The 17,745-nt window shown below is 43.8% G+C and overlaps 1 protein-coding gene across 10 annotated transcripts in view; it reads left to right on the top strand.

Annotated features, from left to right (window-relative positions):
- The window catches only part of RACGAP1 (Rac GTPase activating protein 1), a 37,209-nt gene extending 24,954 nt beyond the window's left edge, over positions 1-12,255 (top strand). For all 10 annotated transcript variants that reach the window (XM_025402650.1, XM_025402651.1, XM_025402649.1 and 7 more), the window contains 10 exons: positions 1,056-1,173; positions 1,518-1,648; positions 3,570-3,734; positions 6,862-6,957; positions 7,042-7,240; positions 8,768-8,873; positions 9,046-9,178; positions 9,325-9,460; positions 10,637-10,745; positions 11,074-12,255. In XM_025402650.1, coding sequence (XP_025258435.1) covers positions 1,056-1,173; positions 1,518-1,648; positions 3,570-3,734; positions 6,862-6,957; positions 7,042-7,240; positions 8,768-8,873; positions 9,046-9,178; positions 9,325-9,460; positions 10,637-10,745; positions 11,074-11,149 — 1,269 coding nt within the window. In that variant the 3' untranslated portion in view covers positions 11,150-12,255. The remainder of the gene's footprint in view (positions 1-1,055; positions 1,174-1,517; positions 1,649-3,569; positions 3,735-6,861; positions 6,958-7,041; positions 7,241-8,767; positions 8,874-9,045; positions 9,179-9,324; positions 9,461-10,636; positions 10,746-11,073) is intronic.
- The last annotated feature ends 5,490 nt before the right edge of the window (positions 12,256-17,745 follow it).

The raw sequence follows: 17,745 nt of genomic DNA, 5'->3' as shown, positions 1-17,745 counted from the left end.
GTAGCTGGGACTACAGGTGCCCGCCACCACGCCCGGCTAGTTTTTTGTATCTTTTGGTAGAGACGGGGTTTCATCGTGTTAGCCAGGATGGTCTCGATCTCCTGACCTCGTGATCCGCCCGTCTCGGCCTCCCAAAGTGCTGGGATTACAGGCTTGAGCCACCGCGCCCGGCCTATTTTTACTTTTTAAAGTAGAGGGAGAGTCTCTCCTTGCTGCCCAGGGTGGTCTCGAACTGCTGGGCTCACGTGATTTTCCCCACCTCGGCCTCCCAAAATGCTGGGATTACAGGCATGAGCCACTGCACCCAGCCAAACATGAGATTTCAACATAAGAATGTTTCAGGTCGGGCGTGGTGGCTCACACCTGTAATCCCTGCACTTTGGGAGGCCTAGGCAGGTGGATGATCACCTGAGGTCAGGAGTTCGAGACCAGCCTGGTCAACATGGCGAAACCCCGTCTCTACTAAAAATACAAAAATCAGTCGGCCAGGCACGGTGGCTCACGCCTGTAATCCCAGCACTTTAGGAGGCCGAGGCGGGTGGATCACGAGGTCAGGAGATCGAGACCATCCTGGCTAACACGGTGAAACCCCGTCTCTACTAAAACTACAAAAAATTAACTGGGCGTGGTGGCGGACGCCTGTAGTCCCAGCTACTCGGGAGGCTGAGGCAGGAGAATGGCATGAACCCGGGAGGTGGAACTTGCAGTGAGCTGATATTGGGCCACTGTTCTCCAGCCTGGGTGATAGCGCGAGACTCCGTCTCAAAAAAAAAAAAAAAAAAATCAGGTGTGGTGGCACACGCTTGTAATCACAGCTACTCAGGAGGCTGAGGCAGGAGAATCCCTTGAACCTGGGAGGTGGAGGTTGCAGTGAGCCGAGATTGTGCCACTGTGCACCAGCCTGGGCGATAGAGTGAAAAAAAAAAAGAGTTTCAGACTGGGGTCTTAAGTCTTGGCTAAGACTAAGGAATTTTTAACCTGCTCCAAAATACCCTATAGTAGAAGGTGAGTTAGATGCTTTGTTTGTCTTTCTCTCATTACTACTTTTGTTGCAGGGGAATGAATCCATAGTTGCAAAAACTACAGTGACTGTTCCCAATGATGGTGGGCCCATCGAAGCTGTGTCCACTATTGAGACTGTGCCATATTGGACCAGGAGCCGAAGGAAAACAGGTCCATTGAATTTGTGACTAAACTGGCCTGTGTAAAACAGCTAGTAAAATTTTGGAGAGTTGGTTTCTTAGAACCCTCCTGAGGCAGGGATTGGATGTATTGGGTAGTTTCTTACTGCTGCATACCGAGGACCAGATAACTGCTTGTATCATGCTTTACCTCTGAATTGCTAGCCCACTTGCATAACTTTAGTTTTTCTTGAAACTATTTTTTTACATAGCCATTAGTACTCACTTTTGGCTATGATGACAGATTACTGTTTATCTCCCAATTAAAATTGGAGCTAAAATTTAGAAGCAGCAAAATACTTAAGAAACAAAGCTTAAAAGTTGCTTGTTTTCTAGGTACTTTACAACCTTGGAACAGTGACTCCACCCTGAACAGCAGGCAGCTGGAGCCAAGAACTGAGACAGACAGTGTGGGCACGCCACAGAGTAATGGAGGGATGCGCCTGCATGACTTTGTTTCTAAGACGGTAAGTCTGTGATTGTTCGTTTTGTTTTAGGTATGTTTTAATTTTTTAATTGTGAAAGTAATAAATACCAGGAATAAAGTTAAATACTTTAGTGTTATAAAGTTAAATGTCAAATTTCCTTCCTCATTCCAATTTTACTCTCCAGAAGTAACTATTGGTTACAGAGGTAAGTTTCTTTCCATTCTGTGAGTAATACTAAATTAAAGAGACCAACCTTTTCTGAAGCAATTGTTAGTGCTTTTTTTTTTTTTTTTGAGACAGAGTCTTACTGTGTCACCCAGGCTGGAGTGCAGTGGTGTGATCATAGCTCACTGTAGCCTTAACCTCCCAGTCTCAAGCAATCCTCCCGCCTCAGCTCCTGAGTAGTTGGGATACAGATGTGTGCCACCATGCCCGGCTAATTTTTAAATTTTTTGTAGAGACCTGGTCTTGCTATGTTGCCCAGGCTGGTCTCGAACTCCTGGGCTCAAGTGCTCCCCCTGCCTCAGCTCCCCAAGTGCTGGGATTACAGGCATGAGCTACCGTGCCTGGCCGATTGTTAGTACTTTTTAGTGACACATGTTTACATTTTTTCTTGAATATATCACCTAAGATTTTCAAAATGTTTTGCTTTTGTACCATTTGATTTCCTTATGAAAATCCAAGCAAATTAACTGAGGCTCAGAGGAGTTGACATTTTTGAGCCACATGATAGTAAGTGACACATTTAACATCCAGGTTTTCTTTTTTTCTTTTTTTTCATTTGAGACGGAGTATCACTCTGTTGCCCAGGCTGGAGTGCAGTGGCGTGATTTCGGCTCACTGCAACCTCTGCCTCCTGGGTTAAAATGATCCTCCTGCCTCAGCCTCCCAAGTAGCTGGGATTACAGGCGCCCGCCACCATGCCTGGCCAAATTTTTGTACTTTTAGTAGAGATGGGATTTCACCACGTTGGCCAGGCTGGTCTCGAACTCCTGACCTCAGGTGATCCTCCCGCTTTAGCCTCCCAAAGTGCTGGGATTACAGGCATGAGCTACCATGCCTTGCCAACATCCAACATCCAGGTTTTCTGCTCTTTGTAAACAAGTTCTTTCCACTACCTCACACTGCTGCCTTCCAGCTGGATGACCTTAAACGAGTTACTTAAACTCTTTTTGCTTCTGTTTCCTCATCTTAAAATGAAGAAAACAAAACCTATCTTATGGGATTACTGTGAGAATTACATATGTAAATATGTGTAAAGGGCTTAGAAAATTTTTTGGCACATACTAAGTGCTCAGTAAATGTTAGTTGATTATGGCTGGGAGCAGTGGCTCATGTCTGTAATCCCAGCACTTAGGGAGACTGAGGCAGGTGGATCACCTGAGGTCGGGAGTTCAAGACCAGCCTGACCAACGTGGAGAAACCCCGTCTCTACTAACAATATAAAAATTAACCGGGCGTGGTGGCGCATGCCTGTAATCCCAGCTGCTTGGGAGGCTAAGGCAGGAGAATCGCTTGAACCCGGGAGGTGGAGGTTGCAGTGAGCCAATCTCCATCACACCACTGCACTCTAGCCTGGGCAACAAGAGTGAAACTCTGTCTCAAAAAAAGACAGAAAAAGGCCAGGCCCAGTGGCTCACGCCTGTAATCCTAGCACTTTGGGAGGCCGAGGTGGGTGAATCACAAGGTCAGGAGTTCAAGACCAGCCTGGCCAACATGGTGAAACCCTGTCTCTACTAAAAATACAAAAGATTAGCTGGGCGTAGTGGTGGGCACCTGTAATCCCAGTTACTTGAATGGCTGAGGCAGGAGAATCGCTTGAACCCGGGAGGCAGAGGTTGCAGTGAGCTGAGATTGCACAACTGCACTCCAGTCTCAAAAAAAAAAAAAAAAAAAATTGATTATGATGATAATTTTCTAATTCATATCACTCTGTTTCTTCTGCTCTGTTTTATCCCAGGTTATTAAACCTGAATCCTGTGTTCCATGTGGAAAGCGAATAAAATTTGGCAAATTATCTCTGAAGTGCCGAGACTGTCGTGTGGTCTCTCATCCAGAATGTCGGGACCGCTGTCCCCTTCCCTGCATTCCTACCCTGATAGGAACACCTGTCAAGATTGGAGAGGTATGACTTATACGAGCCGTCATTGTTTTACGGCCTCTTTATTTGCCTTTCAAAGGCTTAGTATCAGTTTTTGTTCTAAAATTAATGATCTCAAATATATTTCTTTCCACAAACAATGAATAGAATTGTAAGATATTTACTTGAAGAGTCCTATTTGGGTTTGTCTGTCTAATACCTTTCTAAACCAAACTTCTTTGCCCTCCCCTTTTTCCTCTTCCCTGCTTCTCCTTTCCTCCTCTTCTCCCTTCCTTCCTCCCCTTCATCCCATTTTGGAAAATTTCAGACATATATCAAACTAAAGAGATTAGTGTAACTAACCCCTGGTTCTTATCATTTAACTTCCATGACTACTAACTTGTGTCCATTCTCTTTTTTTTTTTTTTTTTTCCTCTGCTGCCTAGGCTGGAGTGCACTGGCACGATCTCAGCTCACTGCAACCTCTGCCCCCTTGGGCTCAAGTGATTCTCTTGCCTCAGCCTCCCAAGTAGCTGGAATTACAGACATGTACCACCACCATGCCCGGCTAATTTTTTTTTGGTTGTATTTTTAGTAGAGACGGGGTTTCACCATGTTGGCCAGGCTGGTCTCAAGCTCCTGACTTGAAGTGATCCGCCCACCTCAGCCTCTCAAAGTGCTGGGACTACAGGCATGAGCCACCGTGCCCGGCCATGTCCATTCTTTTTTTAATGTCTCTTTTTTTTGAGACAGAGTTTCCATGTTGCCCAGGCTGGAGTGTGGTATTGCAACTTTGACTCACTGCAGCCTCTGTCTCCTGGGCTCAAGTGATTCTCATGCCTCAGCCTCCCAAGTTGCTGGGACTGCAGGCGTGTGCTACCATGCTCAACTAATTTTTTCGTATTTTTAGTAGAGATGGGGTTTTGCCATGTTGGCCAGGCTGGTCTTGAACTCCTGACTTCAAGTGATCTGCCTGCCTTGGCCTCTTAAAGTGTTGGGATTCTAGGTGTGAGCCACGGCACCCAGCCTTTATGTCTGTTCTTGATTTATCAATACTGTCGTTGCCTCTTCCTAACTCTGTCCAATGAATTACTTGGAAGCAAATCTCAGCTATCATATAATTTTATCTGTGATAAAATTATCTTTTTATTCTTGCTTTTATGTTAGACATACTTCATAATAGGGTATCAAGATTAAGTTGCTTATTTCCAAATATTTAACCAGTTTAATCCAAACTGATTAAATCCATTAAGAAATTATTTATTGCCGGGCGCGGTAGCTCAAGCCTGTAATCCCAGCACTTTGGGAGGCTGAGACGGGCGGATCACGAGGTCAGGAGATCGAGACCATCCTGGCTAACATGGTGAAACCCCGTCTCTACTAAAAAATACAAAAAACTAGCCGGGCGAGGTGGCGGGCGCCTGTAGTCCCAGCTACTCGGGAGGCTGAGGCAGGAGAATGGCGTGAACCCGGGAGGCGGAGCTTGCAGTGAGCTGAGATCCGGCCATTGCACTCCAGCCCGGGCAACAGAGCGAGACTCCGTCTCAAAAAAAAAAAAAAAAAAGAAATTATTTATTGCTGAGCATGGTAGCTCATGCCTGTAATCTCAGCACTTTGGGAGGCTGAGGCAGGAAAATCACTTGAGCCTAAGAGTTTGAGACCAGCCTGGACAACAAAGCAAGATTCCATCTCTACAAAGAATAAATAAATAAGTTAGCCAGATTAGTGGTGTATGCCTGTGTTTATAGCTCCTCAGGGAGATAGGTTGGACTATTGCTTAAGGTGGGGAGGTTGAAACTGCAGTGAGCCATGATTACACCACTGCACTCCAGCCTAGGGAATAGAGCAAGACCCTATCTCGAAAAAAAAAAAAATTTTATTATGTAAGCAACATTAGCAAGAATCAAAATGACTACCTTCCTACCTACTCTTCAGCAAATCAAATGTTATTTTCCCCTAATCCTACAAGTTCTTATCCATGCCTGTACTTTTTTTGGTTGTTGTTTTTTTTTTGAGAGGATGTTTTGCTCTTGTTGCCCAGGCTGGAGTGCAATGGCGCAATCTCAGCTCACCGCAACCTCCACCTCCTGGGTTCAAGCGATTCTCCTGCCTCAGTCTCCCTGGGATTACAGGCATGTGCCACCACGCCTGGCTGATTTTGTATTTTTAGTAGAGACAGGGTTTCTCCATGTTGGTCAGGCTGGTCTCGAACTCCTGACCTCAGGTGATCTGCCCACCTCGGCCTCCTACAGTGCTGGGATTACAGGTGTGAGCTACCGCATCTGGCCACCTGTACATTTTTTTTTACACATGTTCTGTACTCTAATATAGAACCATGGAGTTCTCCCCTACAGGTAGGTTTGTGTCATGATCAACTGTGATAAGATGTGTTAAGTAATTTTTTTTACTGAGGATAATGAAAGTATAAAAAATTATTTTTCTCTTATTCCAGATTTCTTCTGTTAGAAAAAAAAAATCCGTTTAGAGTAATAAATTATTTTATATTAAAGGCTATACCTGTAACTTCATTATTGCTTTTTTCTGCTGCCCTTGAGTGGATGAGAAGGAGGTAGTTATAGCTGGTGGTCTTATTCCTTGTTCACATAAGAGTGTGGTATATGTGAAAGAGAAAAAAAAAAGTGTGGCATGTATGATAATAAATCAGTCCTGGCATGGAGGTAGGAAAAATAATTGATAGTCTCTGTTTTAATATATGCTTTGGGAATAGGAATTTAAATTTTTTTTTTTTTTTTTTTTTTTTGAGACGGAGTCTCGCTCTGTAGCCCAGGCTGGAGTGCAGTGGCCGGATCTCAGCTCACTGCAAGCTCCGCCTCCCGGGTTCACGCCATTCTCCGGCCTCAGCCTCCCGAGTAGCTGGGACTACAGGCGCCCGCCATCTCGCCCGGCTATTTTTTGTATTTCTTAGTAGAGACGGGGTTTCACTGTGTTCGCCAGGATGGTCTCGATCTCCTGACCTCGTGATCCGCCCATCTCGGCCTCCCAAAGTGCTGGGATTACAGGCTTGAGCCACCGCGCCCGGCCAGGGAATAGGAATTTAAAAGTAGACATGATGTCCCAGTCTGAGAATAAGATTGGAGGTGGTTCTTCACATGTCGTCTTCATCTGTTGGTCTACATGGTGTAAATAATAATTTAAAACTCTTTTTTTCCAGGGAATGCTGGCAGACTTTGTGTCCCAGACTTCTCCAATGATCCCCTCCATTGTTGTGCATTGTGTAAATGAGATTGAGCAAAGAGGTCTGACTGAGGTAAGAGTCAACCGTAGGAGATGGTGAATTTGTTATTTGTGTTAATTAGGAGGTTTTTAAATAAAAATGTCATTTTGATAATAGACAGGCCTGTATAGGATCTCCGGCTGTGACCGCACAGTAAAAGAGCTGAAAGAGAAATTCCTCAGAGTGAAAACTGTACCCCTCCTCAGCAAAGTGGATGATATCCATGCTATCTGTAGCCTTCTAAAAGACTTTCTTCGAAACCTCAAAGAACCTCTTCTGACCTTTCGCCTAAACAAAGCCTTTATGGAAGCAGCAGGTAAGGGCAGATGTAACATTTGAATATGAATTCCTCCACGGCAGTAGTTTTCTTACTCTTTTTATTTTTTTATTTGTTTTTTATTTTTTTAGACAGAGTCTCACTCTGTCGCTCAGGCTGAAGTCAGTGGCGTGATCTAGGCTCACTGCAACCTCTGTCTCCCAGGTTCAAGCGATTCTCCTGCCTCAGCCTCCTGAGTAGCTGGGATTACAGGCGTGTGACGTCACGCCCAGCTAATTTTTTGTATTTTTAGTAGAGACGGGGTTTCACCCTGTTAGCCAGGATGGTCTCGATCTCCTGACCCTGTGATTCGCCCGCCTCAGCCTCCCAAAGTGCTGCGATTACAGGCGTGAGCTACCGTGCCGGGCCTCTTTTTTTTTTGTTTGTTTGTTTGTTTGTTTGTTTAAGACGGTGTCTCTGCTGCCCTGGCTGGAGTGCAGTGGTACTATCTCAGTTCACTGTAACCTCCGCCTCCTGGGTTCAAGAGATTCTCCTGCCTCAACCTCCTGAGTAGCTGAGATTACAGGCACACACCACCACGCCCAGGTAATTTTTTGTATTTTTAGTGGAAACGGGACTTCACCATGTTAGCCAGGCTGGTTTCAAACTCCTGACCTCAGGTGATCCACCCACCTCGGCCTCCCAAAGTGCTGGGATTACAGGCATGAGCCACCACTCCTGGCCACCTTACTCTTTTTATTAGCTCCTGCCTAGTACAGTGCCTGAAATATAGTAGGTGCTCAAGTAGTTTGATGGATGGGTAACTGTATGCGTGTCACCTTTGCCTGTCCTCTTCCTTTCTCATTACGTTATTATGCACAGTGCTCTTCCTTTCTTTCCTTCCTCTCCAGTTAGGCTGGAGCTTTTTCAGTTCTTAGACTATACCAATCTTACTCCCTACTGTAAGGCCTTCACATTTGTTGTCTCAGCCTGAATGCTCTTACATTAGATACTGTATGGTTTGCTCCTTTATTTCTTTCATATTTCTCTTCATATACCTTGTCCCCAGAAACATCTTTTCTGACAACCTTATCTAGATTAACGGCTCTCATTTCTTTCTAGCTTCTTGCCTGCCTTGTTTCTTCATTTATGTATGACTCTACCTGATAGGTATTTGCTTTTTGACTGACTCCACCAATAGTATGTAGGTTACATAAGGTAAGGGCTTTATTCTCCTTTATCCTTGGCACTTGTACCTGGCACATCGTAGGCCCTTAAATATGTTTTATGAATGAATACTTTCTTGGTAATTGCAGTCACTGCAATTGTATGCCTGTCTTCCTAGCACATCTGTTGCCAACTGCTTTCCCTAACTTCAAAGGCCGATTTTTTAAAAGTTCTGACTTCTAATATTGAGCTGTTGGCCAGTATCCTGCTTGTTAATGAAACCAGAGTCTGATGTAGTCATGAACTAATCAGGAGTTTCAGAAGCTTACTGTATAGATGAGACTTTGTGGTCGATAACTTGGAAGCCCGCTGTCAAGGGAAAGAAGTCTAGGCCTCTTGGTGCTTTCTTTTCAATTACAGAAATCACAGATGAAGACAACAGCATAGCTGCCATGTACCAGGCTGTTGGTGAACTGCCCCAGGCCAACAGGGACACATTAGCTTTCCTCATGATTCACTTGCAGAGGTGAGTACCGCAGAAACTTGTTCTGGGAGTTAGGGAATTTTTTTCCAAGGGGAAGATAATGTGAGTTGAGTGTTTGGGAGTATAAGGGATGAATTGTTTTCTTATAGAATTTATATTTTGGTCTGCATTTAAGCAAGGAGCAAGACTTCTAATTTAATATTCTTTTGCTTAGAGTGGCTCAGAGTCCACATACTAAAATGGATGTTGCCAATCTGGCTAAAGTCTTTGGCCCTACAATAGTGGCCCATGCTGTGCCCAATCCAGACCCAGTAACAATGTTACAGGACATCAAGCGTCAACCCAAGGTAGGCAGGTGCAGGGTGTGTGTGTGTGTGTGTGTGTGTGTGTGTGTGTGTGTGTGTGAGAGAGAACTTGTGTAATGTGATAACATAAAAGAAAGTCGAGAAGCCCTGGGCTTTGGAAGTTTGCTAACAGATCTGCTGGCTTTTAGGTGGTTGAGCGCCTGCTTTCCTTGCCCCTGGAGTATTGGAGTCAGTTCATGATGGTAGAGCAAGAGAACATTGACCCCCTACATGTCATTGAAAACTCAAATGCCTTTTCAACACCACAGACACCAGATATTAAAGGTAAGGCCCAAGATGTGCTTCTTCAGGGACTTGGCTCCCTCTTTAGTTTTAGTCATGTGCCCTCTTCCTGCCTTTGCTAGAGCTGTTTGAAAATTCTAACATTAAAGGAAAATTTGTATAATTCTACCATTGTAATTTTTTTTTGCTTTTCCATGTTCTCCTTTCTTTATCCATATGGATGTATGTTTTTTAAATATAGATATAATAGGCTGGGCATGTTGACTCACACCTGTAGTCCCAGCACTTTGGGAAGCCGAGGCAGGCGGATCACAAGGTCAAGGGATTGAGACCATCCTGGCCAACATGGTGAAACCCCATCTCTACTAAAAATACAAAAATTAGCTGGGTGTGGTGGCACGTGCCTGTAATCCCAGCTACCTGGGCTGCTGAGGCACGAGAATCGCTGGAACCCAGGAGGCGGAATTTGCAGTAAGCTCAGATCGCGCCACTGCACTCCAGCCTGGTAACAGTGAGACTCTGTCTCCAAAAAAAAAAGATATAATAATAGTTTAAATATAATCCAGTCTTATTTCACTTAGCATGTTGTGAGAACTTTTTCTCATATATAATCTTATTTGCTTAAATGTTCTAGTAGGTATTAACATTATTTTATAATTTTTCATAATTACAAGTAATGCTATAGTCAATATTATATGTATGTATCCTCTTTTCCCTTAATGATAAATTCCCAAGAGTGGGAATCACTGAATTAAATGGCTTAAACATTTTTACGAATCTTGATATGTTTTACCAACTTGATTTCTTAAATTTCTTATAGGCTTTTCCAATTTCTATTGCTAACCAACAATTTGATATGAATAGGCTGGTTTCACTCCAGTCTCACTGTCATTGGAGACCCATTCTTTCATTATTGCAAGTTCCTTCTAAGGAAGCATATTGTTTCTTCTAGTATAGCTAAAAGTCAGATGTTTAGATGTTAGATTTGTGAAATGTGGAGTTAGAGAATGGCCTAAATCAGGAAGTGTCAGCTATTCATTGAGTTCAAAAGATACACTAGTATGTTACAGAATGATGACAAAAATGATTTCTGGAACTTTGCTAGATGTCTAACCTTAGCTCTTAAGTGCTTCAGAGGGTAATCAGCTTAAAACTAGCCATCTAAAAAGATACCTTCTTTTTTCCCACCTTTCTTAAAAATATATCTGAACTTTGAAGTGAGTTTACTGGGACCTGTGACCACTCCTGAACATCAGCTTCTCAAGACTCCTTCATCTAGTTCCCTGTCACAGAGAGTCCGTTCCACCCTCACCAAGAACACTCCCAGGTATGCAGAATTGGCCTTCCTAGGAAATAAAAAACACTTGCTTTCTTACACTTCTTATTATATTGAAGCTTATTGAAAGAAAAATTGCATTAGATTTTAGCTAGCGACTAGACTTTATAAAAGGGAACATGGAGCTATAAGGATTCCTTCTTTAAAGAGGTTCTGAAAGTCTTTACTATTTCCCCGCCCTCATTGTAGGTGACTAAGAGTATCTTGCAAAATAGTTGTCTAGGGTTTCCTACTTATAGTGGGTCATATCAAGTAATATTATAGTTGTTTATTCAACCATTTTTTATAGAATACTTGTCCAGTTCATTCTCTTTTGTAGATTTGGGAGCAAAAGCAAGTCTGCCACTAACCTAGGACGACAAGGCAACTTTTTTGCTTCTCCAATGCTCAAGTGAAGTCACATCTGCCTGTTACTTCCCAACATTGACTGACTATAAGAAAGGACACACCTGTACTCTGCTCTGCAGCCTCCTGTACTCATTACTACTTTTAGCATTCTCCAGGCTTTTACTCAAGTTTAATTGTGCATGATCGTTTTATTAAAACTATGTATACCTTCCCTTCCTTCTCCTCAAGTCACATAATATCAGCACTTTGTGCTGGTCGTTGTTGGGAGCTTTTAGATGAGACATCTTTCCAGGGGTAGAAGGGTTAGTATGGAATTGGTTATGATTCTTTTTGGGGAAGGGGGTTATTGTTCCTTTGGCTTAAAGCCAAATGCTGCTCATAGAATGAACGATCTTTCTCTAGTTTCGTTTAGAACTGATTTCCATGAGACAATGACAGAAACCTTACTTATCTGATAAGATTGGCTTGTCTCAGGGTGGGAAGTGGGAGGGCAGGGCAAATAAAGGATTAGACCAGAGGATTTAGGGTGCCTCCTAAGAACCGGAAGTTCTCATTCCCCATTATGAACGGAGCTATAATATGGAGCTTTCATAAAAATGGGATACATTGAGGACAGAACGAGTGATGGGAATATGCATAGCTTTAATTTGGATGATTAGATCTTTAATAGTGTTGAGTGGCACAACCTTGTAAATGTGAAAGTACAACTTGTATTTATCTCTAATGTGCCACTGGCTGAACTTTGAGTTCATTTGGGGTCAAAGCCAGTTTTTCTTATAAAATTGAATTCATTCTGATGCTTGACCCCCATGCCCCCAACCTTGTCCAGTGGAGCCCAACTTCTAAAGGTCAATATGTCCTTTGGCATCCCAACTAACAATAAAGAGTAGGCTATAAGGGAAGATTGTCAATATTTTATGTGGTAAGAAAAGCCACAGTCATTTTTTTCTTTGCACTTTGGATGCTGAAATTTTCCCATGGAACATAGCCACATCTAGATAAATGTGAGCTTTTTCTTCTGTTAAAATTATTCTTAATGTCTGTAAAAATGATTTTTTTCTATAGAATGTTTGACTTCATATTGACCTTTACCTGTAAAACACCTATTTCGGATAATATTTGGAAAAAAAGTAAATAGCTTTTTCAAAATGAACATGAGGCTGGTTTTCTTGTCTTGGAAGGTAATTTTCAATGCCTTTTAGAAAATCATTTCTGGGGCTGGGCATGGTGACTCATGCCTATAATCCCAGCACTTTGGGAGGCCAAGATGGGTGGATCACCTGAGGTCAAGAGTTTGAGATATGGCCAAACCCTGTCTCTACAAAAAATACAAAATTAGCCGGGCGTGGTGGCACACACCCGTGATCCCAGCTCTCAGGAAGCTGATGTGGGAAAATTGAGCCTGGGAGGCGGAGGTTACAGCGAGCTGAGATCGTGCCACTGCACTCCAGCCTGGGTGACAGAGTGTGAGACCCTGTCTCAAAAAAAAAAAGAAAAAATTACATCCTTCAACGTGTCTTGACTCTGTTGTTCATCCCCATTTCCCACTCTCTGGACCCACCCCAGTCTTACCACCACCGGGAGTTTGTTTCTTCATTTCTCATCAGTCTTTCTTTGTCCAAACTGGAGTTGTAGAGTTGTCCTATGCCTGTTGTGTTGTTTAAAGAAATCACAGTCATGAGTTGCATAATGACGGGGATACATTGAGAGGTGCTTCATTACGTGATTTCATTGTTGTGTGAACCTGAGTGTCCTTACACAAACCTGGATGGTGTGACCTACTACACACCTAGGCTATATGGTAGAGCCTATTGCTCCTAGGCTACAAACCTGTACAGCATGTGACTGTTCTGAACACTGTAGGCAGTTGTAACACATGGTAAGTATGTATCTAAACAGAAAGGGTACAGTAAAACTATGGTTATTATAATCTTATGTGACCACTGTTGTATATGGGATGCATTGTTAATCAAAACGTAATGTAGTGTGTGACTGTACTTAAAAAATAACAACAACAACTTTTTAAACAAGTCTTTAGGGACCAGAATGGTGCAGATAAAAAAAAAATTGCCTCTGGCTGGCTGACTGCCTAGAACATCCTTCACTGCTGGAAGTGACTCTGGAGTGAGCTGGAATGATTAACTGAGGGCACCTGCACTTGGAACTCTGAAGCTGGTGAACAGAATGTATCTGAGATTGAACGTAAACAGTTGCAGGCTTAATATGTAACTGTGGAGAGAGGAGGCAACCTACTGGCTTTTTTCCCAGGAGGGGGCAGCTTCACGGCAGGGCCCATCTGCCTCAGCAAATTGACAGAGGATGGGTCCCATACCCCCTTTCACACATGCCGGCTAGGCCTTATTTTTTAAAACTCTGCCCTAGATGCTACCTCTTTTCTTATGTCTTTGCAATCCTAGCCTTGGCCTGGTTCCATATTTGCTGTTCTGTAGTATCTCCCCAAGGTGCATTTCAAGTCACTAATGTAGAGGAAGTAAATGGATTGTGTAACATTAGTGAAGGCAAGGCTACCCTATGCAGGAACCAATGGTCCATTAACGAAAAAGGAAATGGTCCTGTGTGTCAAATGTTGGCAACCATTTGCTCAGTTTTTGGGCTAGGCCAAGAGACCTTAGCCATGAAAATAATTCTGATGATAGCAAAGGGAAATATATACCCACCTTCAACTTCTTTAACAGTACTTCCTGCGGAACAGTCTGACTTTCCAGGGTCTTCTTAATTAAATTATACCTCCTCAGTGTGAGGGCTGTGGAAGGGGGTCCAGTGCTTTGGAGTAGGCATCACTCCATCTCTTACTCCTAACCCTTTCTGATGTTCCTCTCTTTTAATGCAGTTTAATTTTACTGTCACACTTGCTAATAAACAGAATCTTTAAATTGTGACATTTACCTCTATTCTCCCTGATCTATGCAAGACTCCCGAATTTGATGTTTATCTAACTGGGCAAGCATTACATGGTTGGATTCAGCCGCAACAATTTGAGTTTATTACTGGGTGTTTAACAACTTAGCCTTCCTTAAGAAGGTGAATTCATTGCTTGCAGAGATAGAAGAAGGAATGTGAGTTTTGTTCAGAGGACGTTTAGGGTGCACAATTGATTTACTAGGGGAAAAAAGTAGTCATTTTTGGTTATGAACTGAACCGGTGGCATTGAAAGTGGTCTTGTGTTCTTTTTATTTTATTATTTATTTTATGCCTCCCAAGTAGCTGGGACAACAGGCATGCCCCACCATGCCCAGCTAATTTTTAATTTTTTTTATAGAGATGAGGTCTCACTATGTTGCCCAGGTTAGTCTCAAATTCCTGGACTTAAGTGATCCTCCTGCTGCAGCCTCCCAACAAAGTGCTGGGATTACAGGCATGAGCCACTGTGCCCAGCCAGTTCTTGCATGCTTAAATTATTAGGCTGCACAAAATGACAAAGAGAGCCGAGTGAGTACAGGGAGCAAAGGTATCAGGCTTGCTGTTTTTGTTTTGTTATGGTAGGGTCTACCTGCACACCTATTTAGCTTCAGATAGATTGATGTGGTTTGTGTCACCACCCAAATCTCATCTTGAATTGTAGTTCCCATAATCCCCACATGTCGTGGCAGGGACCCAGTGGGAGGTAATTGAATCATGGGGACAGTTACCCTCGTGGTGTTCTCTTGATAGCAAGTTCTCACAAGATCTGATGGTTTTATGAGGAGCTTCCCCCTCTTTTGCTCTGCACTTCTTGCTGCTGCCATCTGAAGAAGGACATTTTGCTTCCCCTTCTGCCATGATTGTAAGTTTCCTGAGGCCTCCCCAGCCCTGCTGAACTGTGAGTCAATTAAACCTCTCTCCTTTATAAATTACCCAGTCTTGGGTATGTATTTATTAGCAGTGTGAGAATGGAATAATACATAGGTACATACACACACACGTACATTACACATGATTTCCTGTTGGAAAAGCATTTAGAGGCCCCACTGCTATGCCTGGCAGGCCAAGGGGTTCAATCGTGCATCACCTTTTCTTAGGCTTTCAGCATGGGCAGGGCAAGAGCTGGTGTGGATACCCAGATGTGAGAAGTGAGGGTGGCACAGCTCACACAGTAGGTTCTTGATCAATGTGCTTTGACGATAGTCTGGGTGATGACTCAGGTTTCAGCCACTGATGGAAAAAGCTTTCAAGCATGCAGAGTTGGGGCACGTTAGCCATTCTGCTTTTAGTGTAAACAGGGTTTGGAGAATGGCCACTTAACCTAAGAACTTGGTAATTTTTTTATATGCCCCCTGTAGTGGGGATATTTTGTAAATAAGTGAAGGCGCCAGGCCAGGAGGTCCCTAACTTGAGTAATTTATTACACACTGGTTCTCAGAGCTGTATTTGTTGATGGTTTGTGTTCACAAAGTCAGGTGGAAGACAGCTTGACGCCACCAGGAATAACCTTGTAGCATGTGGGAGTTTTGTCCTCTGCAATTGCGTGGGATGGGGAAGGAGGCTACTTTTCAGGGACTCCTAGTTGGAAGCAGGAATTTTTCCTTTTGTCTACCTTTCTCCCTCTATAACTCTTGCCAGGCTTCATTTAGCTGCATTGTTTTTTATGCAGCATTACTCTCATATCTCACACAATTGGGTACCATCTGTGTGCTAGGCTCAAACACATGTAAATGGATATTTAGACTTATAATAAAGCACCAGTTAAATCTTCTCTGGTCATCACTGAAGATGGAATTAGGAACTGATTCCCCATAAAGTCTTTAGGGAATTTAATATGGTGATTTACCATATATAGAGCGCTTTCATTTATCATCTTACTTGATCTCACTTCACTCAATGGGAGGTGGGGCAGGACAGGTGATACTATCCCAGTTAACAAATTCAGAGAGGTGATTTGGCCCAAACTCCTACTAACTAATGTGTAGCTTACCTGGGGTTAGAATCTAGGAGTTACAGCTTAGTCTGAAGGTTAGCCCTGGTGCTTGCTATTTCAGACTTCAGAGAGCATTGTGGGGCCTGTAAGTGTATTATTCGGTTCTTAAGTACTAGTAAATGGCCTTTGCTTGGAGCCAGTGTTATTTACATTCCATGCAAGGAAGGATCTTGTCCTGCAAAATGAGCAACTATAAAATGAGCAGGCTGTAAAAAGAGATGATCATTTACATTGCAGGAGTTCTCCCTATTATCCTAAGAACTTTTTAAGTCACACCCAACCTAGAGCCGCAGATTGCACTGAAGACTGTATGTATGTGGATGTAGTATGCATTCTCATTATGCATTCTCAGCAGATGACCCAGAAAGAGCAGGGAGGCCCAGACTGCTGGAGAAGGCATGTGGGGCAGAATTTCCTAATGGTTGTCTGGGAGAGTGGAAGACCTGGGCTTGGTGATGTAGGGCTGTTTTCTGTGTGGAAGGAGCAAGATGAGATGTGTGAGTGCTTGAGGTTGCTCCTGGTGGCAGTCTGTTTCCAGGCCACCCCTGTGCATCCTGTGTGCTCTGATGCTCAAAGCCAAAGATAGGCAAGTCTCAGCCAAAGCCATCAGCCTGCTTCTAGAAACGTGTCAGTGGATTAACTTACTAGCTTTCCCCCTGAGTGGCATTAGCTCTCACCCTGTCTCATGCTCACCATCTGGCTTTGAGTAAGAAGTCTTCGAGTGATCTCTCTTCACAGCCTGCTTTGCGCCAGGGCTTTCCGTAGGGCTGTGCAGCATTCTCCCTCATCAACCCTAGGGCCCAGTGCTCTCCAAGAAGGGGAGGTCAGTGTGCCGTGTCCACACATATGCATACCTGGGATCTGAAGACTGCTTTAGACCTCAAAGGAAAAAACCCGCTCAAGGGAGAATGAGTCTCCATGGTTAGTGACCTGAAGTCTTTTTGTTGTCAAAACTAGCAAGTGGATCTGTTATTAGGTTAGCTTTTAAAATTGAGTTGCTCCCACCACAGAGAAAGCTCTTTTTGCCAGTGAGATGATAGTTTGTCCGGATTTTGGTAGAGAGAGATTCAAAGGGGCTGGGATTTTTCTTTCTCATTAGAAAGCAAAGCCCGGGGGTGGAGGTGCTTAAAGGAACCACCTCCCTTCCTCCCAGGGAGCTGGCTCTCTCCTCCTAGGTTAATATACATTGAATGGGGCTAAACGCCTGGTGCTTCTGGACAGAGTCCAGCCCCTCAGCTGAGCAGCCGCACTGTGAAGATACAGCTGCTGGCATTAAAGGGCTAAGCCCTTTCCAGCTGCTTTGCTTTAACGGGAATCGCCTGCAGTCGGCAGCTTAGCGGAGCTGTCTTAGCCCGATTAGGAGGAAATGACTAATCTCTGCATCTTCTCATGACACTGCTCTGGAGGCTCGGGGGAAAATGACCCAGTGGGGTGGGAAGTGGTTGGATAAATGGTGCTCGAGTGCGAGGCTCTATCTCCTTAAAACTGTGGTCCCAGCTTGGTGTGATTTGTGTTTGTTTTGCCTCTGTGAAAAAAGGGGGCTGGCTTCTCTTCAGTGGACTCCCTGGCACTGAGGGAGAGGAGACATTCACTGTGAGGGGTGGCCTGGGTATTTAAAAGCTGGTACAGCAACAGATGTGCAGAGTTGAGAGCGTATGGGGGCAATGTATCCATTCCCCTGGGAGGAGGAAGACACCTAAAATGGTCCTCACTTCAGCCTTCCATTCC

Source organism: Theropithecus gelada, chromosome 11, assembly GCF_003255815.1.
Source record: "Theropithecus gelada isolate Dixy chromosome 11, Tgel_1.0, whole genome shotgun sequence".
Classification (NCBI taxonomy): domain Eukaryota; kingdom Metazoa; phylum Chordata; class Mammalia; order Primates; family Cercopithecidae; genus Theropithecus; species Theropithecus gelada.
The sequence above is the reverse complement of the archived record's forward strand: the minus strand, read 5'-3'. Positions and strand labels throughout refer to the sequence as shown.